Source organism: Ixodes scapularis, unplaced genomic scaffold (genome assembly GCF_016920785.2).
Source record: "Ixodes scapularis isolate PalLabHiFi unplaced genomic scaffold, ASM1692078v2 PGA_scaffold47__10_contigs__length_4178495, whole genome shotgun sequence".
Classification (NCBI taxonomy): domain Eukaryota; kingdom Metazoa; phylum Arthropoda; class Arachnida; order Ixodida; family Ixodidae; genus Ixodes; species Ixodes scapularis.
The window spans coordinates 1597725-1603310 of NW_024609876.1; the positions used below are offsets into that span (position 1 = coordinate 1597725).

The following is a 5586-nucleotide window of genomic DNA, read 5'->3' on the forward strand; positions in this document are numbered from 1 at the left end:
GCAGATGGGCTCGTGCTATCACCTAGACGACGAAGCCTTGATGTATCTCGCAGAAAAGAGGATCATCGACGTTGGCATACGGAGCCTCTGCATGATCGGACTCGGATTCATACGCCGAGAAACGCTTCACCGATTTCTCAACGCGCATCGAAGACTGACGGCCGTCCTACTCACCGCTAGAGACGTCCCCAACAAGGACCTCTACCTTGGTGAATATACTTTGTGTATTTCTAGCGCACTGTCTCCGCCACTAAGAAACATTGCGCCAACCGACCTAGACGTTATCGAAGGTGTGGACGGTGTTGTGGGTGACATCGAGTACCGAGACCTCGACAGTGACGACGGTGACGGTGACGACGGCTACAGTGACGACTACGACACTGACGCCGACGAATATCTCGATTCGGACGACGACAGAATGCTGGGTCCGATCGTCATAGACACCTTCAACTACGACGAAGAAGAAAACTCAATGGGCGAAGAAGACGACTGAGTTATGCTTTAAAATAAATATTTCACGTGCTTATAGTTTTTGAGTCACGAATCGTTCTTTTGCATGCACACTACACTAGTGCCAGTACAAATAGTTTATTTAATGAATTCGATACATTCCACTCACTGTAGATTTACAAAGGCAACAGACAAATTGCTCTCTCGAATTGTAAATCATTGGAAATAGACAATTTAAACATAAGGCGGCGTGGGCACATGGCAAAGTAACTATACACACCGGACAGTTCATGCAGACGACGCAAATCGTCGTGGACGGATCGGACCGCTTCATGGAGATGCTCGTCTTGTCGATGCGCGTGGGATACGGACGTCCTGCGCTCAGCGCCGAAAAAGAATCGCTGTTTTCGAGAAAGGACTTTAGCTTGTTCGGACAGGAAAGATCAAACTTGGAAGTAGCCAATGCTGTTATAAAGTCTAGGCTGTATTTGTTTGCGACAAACTCAATGTCCTTGGTATATTCTAGCAACCAAAATAAATCGCTATTTCTATACACGTCGGACACCTCCTTGATGTAGGTTACACTCGCGCACAATCGAAGATAGGGGCAGCGAGGGTTGTACTTGGCGTGTTCCTCGACTGGGTCGTCGTAGTCGGCTTCCCACGAAAGCAACCGAAGTCCGCAACAAAAGCATTCCACGGTCCGATCGGTCAGGTAATAAAATCCCGCAGATGCCATGTAATCCACGTCAAAGACGTCTTCTTCTTTCGGCCGAGCGTCGAAGGACGCGAACCTCGCAGTGTAAGTCTGAAACTCGGGCCTAAAGGCAAGCGCTCTTTCGGTCACCACCGCCGAGATGTCTGGACTCAGCGTGCTTAGCGGTGCGTCACAGTTGGATTCGTGCAGTCCTTGGGGAAGTGTTTCGTCCGAGGCCACGATAGTAGAGAGTTGAGTCTTTTGCTGGCACATCGAGCAGCTGATAATCCGCTTCTCCGGATCGTAGGCGAGTCCTGCCATGGCAAAGTCCTTGGGTGTGGGGATACTGTTGCGCAGAGGCCACGTCGCAAAAGTTTTGAAGTCGGACATCACCTTGGCCACAGTCGGGTCGTGGTCGAAAAGTCTCCAGTAGAAAGACATGTTCTTAAGCAAAGTAGACTCTAGAAATAAAGTCGATTTTGAGTCTACAGGCCTTGCAATGTTTGAATAATATGGTGCAGTCGAAACACGACACGCAGTGTCCGCACGGCAAGTAGGCAATGTTAGCCGGAGCCTTCCTGCATACGATGCACATCTTAGTTGATTCGTCTCGTGACTTTATAGCGGAATAGTGCGTATCACTGATCGCGCTATCTGTCACAAAGTTACCCCACCTACCGATAGCCTTGTGATCGAACGAAGGAAGGGCGTTCACTGGCTCAAACAGAGTGTGACTGCCCAACGGAGTCGCCTTGCTGCTCCGAATGGCACTCACCATCGCCGATACGTTCAAGGGGTGCGTCAGGTTGGCCGTGTACAGAGTACTCATAGTCCTGTTGCGGAACTTTGGGTCCTTGACGAGATCGTCGATCTCGGGAAAGTGAGACGCCCAGTACATCTCGCTCCTGTAAAACTTTTCGACTGCATCGTGCACGTAGTAATAGGTCTTGTTCACTCGTAGAAACACGCAATTGGGGGACCTGCGGGCGTGTAGCAGCCACGGATCGTCTTCTTCACAGTCGAGGATCGAAAATACTTGCACCCCGCAGTAGAAACAAACGATTATGCGGGTCACTATCTGTTCGCTGGAGAGGTAGCCCTGCTCGTCGTCTTGCGAGCAGAAAAAGCCGGCCTTTGCGAACGCAGGGCCTCGAACATCGTGAAAGGTCTTGGCTCGAATGTTCTCGTCGACGTATCTCTTGTAGACCGGCTGAGAGTAGCTCGGCAAGACGGACACGACCTTTGCTACGTTCAGCCGCGGGTCCCTGTACTGCTCGAGAAACTTGCACGACATTCGGCGGTGAAGGTCCATCGGGTGAAACGTGAGCGCCTCCCAATCCTGTTCGGCGACTTGAAATTTGCAGTGCCGACAGTAGATGTGTTTCCGGTCAGCGCAATATTCTAGGCCGGCGTAGGCAAAGTCTCGAGGCGTGGCTCTGGTGCGAAGTCGCCATTCGGCGAACGTCTTGAAGCGACGCACGATTTCCTTGCTTATGGGATCCGTAACGAGGTGCGCCATAGCGACGATAATGAGAGGAGCCCTCTACTCGGTGCGCAATATATATTCTCTCCATATCTAGGCTGACCTCGACTGGGAGCGGAGTCGACCTCCTATAGGCGGTAGCAATTTTGTTTATTATAAAAATGTCTGTCGCAGAAAATTTTTTAGACCTGTTGAAAAGGGGACGATGTCAACACTCGGTGAATCACGAAGACGCCACCGATATTTTATTACCCGTATTCCGGCAGCAGATAAATCCAAACGTGTCTTACAGGAGACTTAACGATAAATACGTACCCACGCTCCAGAACGACATCTCGACCTTACTCGGCTACTCGTCCAAGAAACTCATGCAGCACATTACCAAGGCGCACACGACGCTCCTGACCAACGAAGTTGTGGAACCGGTTGCACATATGCTCTTTGGCGTTTTCAAGCTCTGTAGTTACATACTGATGACGGTCGACATGGAACAGATGGCCATCCCAACGCTCCTGAATGACAATACAGTATTTCACTGCGTAATGGGAATCGAATACGTACGAAACAGTCTCAACATACTTAGGAAAACCTCTTCCTCGTCGACCACTCAGCGCCTCATCAGGGATCTGAAGCCCTACGTGGACGCGTACGCTACTGCCATTCTGCGCCTGCTACTCCTCTACATCGAAGAGATCTTTTCTCATGCGCGCGAGGCGACTCGCGGTATGGCGGTGGGCGCAAGGACGGCAGCCAAGATTACGGCGGTCATGCTAGTATCCCTGTGCAACTACGCGGCGGTGCGCGTAAAGTGCAACCCCATCTTTCAGTTTGAGAGCGCCATGGGCCACAACTGGCTCGACGTGGCCAACGGTCTCAGCCTCGTGCACAGGATCACGCAGCCACACACCGTCAACGAAAACATTGTCGGGGCCATTCGCGTAAAGTTTTCGCAAAACAACAAGCCACAGGACGTCATCAACCTCCTGGTCGAAGAGAGCAACAGGTTGTACACGAGTAACGTCGAGAACGGAGTGTACCGCTGCGACACCGACTACATGACGCTCCGAACCGTCATGCCTGCCGAGCGAGTCACGGACGACGTCAACATCATCGATCCGGCCATCTCCACGACGCTGCGTGACCACAACGAGCTCATCATGAAGAGTTCCGACACGATCCCCGTGCCGCGGACTAACCACTACGTACTAGCCCTGCAGAAGGAGAAGGCGCCCGCCACCGAGGTGTCGGTCCTTAACATCGCCTCCATAATAGAACAGTGTATGAGCAACGGGCGCGTGGACTCTCGCTTCGTCGAAGTGCACAAACAGTCGGACCAGGGCACGCAGGAGCTCAACAAATTTTACAGCCAGGCCTGTTGCGTCTCGCCCCGTAACCTCGGTCTTTTTCTACAGTGCCTAAACTTTGAGATGATGGACTCGGACATGTTTGGGGCCACCTTACAGTGCCTCAAGATGACCAAGGGCATACCCACTCCGCGCCAGGAAGAAATTGCCACCTACTCAAACACGGCGTTATTTCGGATGGCCACCAACCTGTTTTATCACACGCGTTTCTGCAGGAGCTACCGCGGCGAAAACACCTACCTGTACGACTCGCGCTTCTTTAACGACTTTCTACTCTGGGTCCAGTCGCCCAATTATCTGGAACACCACATCTCGCCTAGCGTGTCGTCGTCCATCATCTCGTGGTGCACGTCCATGTCTACTGCCATGCACACTACGCGCGACGCCAACGGAGCGAAGTGCGCCATGGCGGCCATATCCACGTGCGAGGTGGACCAACGCGTACTAGCCGACTTTTTGAACATGTTCATCAAGCTCTTTATCGAGGACGAGACCGAGATTAGCGTCATCAACAAGAAATTTCTCGAGAAGGAACTACTCAAGGCTTTTGCTTCCGTGTCTAATTGCTACAACCTTTTTAGGGGGCAGTTTGTTTCGGCGACGGCCTTGCGCCTCTTCCTAGCCCGTTGTAGGTGGTCCGTGGCCGACGACGTGGAAGTCATCGTTCCGGTCGAAACGAAGTTTCTCAACAGACTGATATGCGACAGCGACGACCTGTTGTCCAACTCGATGCGAGACAAGCTTCGTAAAACCATGGAAGACGTCTCCACGATGATGGCGCCGCTGCTCTCCAATCCATCCACGTCCACGCCTCGCAGCAAGGACGACGACAGCAACGTGCCCGTATGCATTTGAAATAAAAAACCGCCAACGCCCCCATATACATTAACAAAAAGGTTCGGTGACTGATTTGAACGATCGAGGGAGTAAAATGTTGAAACAGGTCACGTTCGTCGATATTTTTTCGCAACAAAAAATGAGGACCCTGCGAGACTATCTCCATTGCGAACTGGACCTTTCGGTATCGATACCCTATAAAATCTGGATCGCTATCGCAAATTTCTTTATTCAAAACAACGTCCCATCGGTCGTAGAGGGAGCAGAGTGTTGTCAGAAAGACAGCTCGTCGTCCCACTATCTACTCGTCTTTTCATACAGGGACAAGGACGCCAACCGAGTGGTGGTGGACTGTATAAACTTCATCAACGTGCTGCGCGATCTCAAGGTGCACGACGTGATATGCACCAAGCACTACGTCTACCTCTACGTCCGTCACTCGTCGGCGCATCACAACGTGCATGCAATTCTACCCTTTCTCCACCACGTTCTGCAAAGCTATGTAAACGACAAGACGACCACTTTGCCACTCGATTACACTTTCGATCCCCTGGAAGAACAAGAATCCTTCTTCGACGTGATTCCAGTCACGTACCACGGCACCTACGAGGTGACCACCTCTCTACCGGCGCTCGTGGCCAAAATCAAACCCAAGGAAGACGGACAGTACGTGTCAGATCGCCTTTATTGCGAGAAGCATTGGATGTGTCTACACAATCTGGTCGTCTCGAGGCTCGTCGACTGTTTCTACTACA

The 5586-nt window shown here is 51.6% G+C and overlaps 3 protein-coding genes across 3 annotated transcripts in view; 1 reads left to right on the forward strand and 2 right to left on the reverse strand.

The window, feature by feature from the left end:
• Positions 1-592: 592 nt before the first annotated feature.
• Positions 593-1588, reverse strand: LOC120849036 (baculoviral IAP repeat-containing protein 7-B-like). The gene has a single exon (XM_040221128.2). It carries the CDS (start codon positions 1586-1588, stop codon positions 593-595), a length of 996 nt encoding a protein of 331 aa, XP_040077062.2.
• Positions 1589-1592: 4 nt separating this feature from the next.
• On the reverse strand, positions 1593-2666 carry LOC120849037 (baculoviral IAP repeat-containing protein 8-like). The gene has a single exon (XM_040221129.1). It carries the CDS (start codon positions 2664-2666, stop codon positions 1593-1595), a length of 1074 nt encoding a protein of 357 aa, XP_040077063.1.
• Positions 2667-3461: 795 nt separating this feature from the next.
• Positions 3462-5586, forward strand: part of LOC120849038 — a 2394-nt gene continuing 269 nt past the window's right edge. Inside the window, exons 1-2 of the mRNA XM_042293157.1 lie at positions 3462-4837; positions 5220-5497. Of these exons, the coding sequence (XP_042149091.1) occupies positions 3470-4837; positions 5220-5497 (1646 nt within the window). The 5' untranslated portion in view covers positions 3462-3469. The remainder of the gene's footprint in view (positions 4838-5219; positions 5498-5586) is intronic.

Excerpts from the sequence above, each read along its gene's own strand:
- LOC120849036 (XM_040221128.2), bottom strand. The coding sequence starts at position 1,588 with ATGTCTTTCTACTGGAGACTTTTCGACCACGACCCGACTGTGGCCAAG.
- LOC120849037 (XM_040221129.1), bottom strand. The coding sequence starts at position 2,666 with ATGGCGCACCTCGTTACGGATCCCATAAGCAAGGAAATCGTGCGTCGC.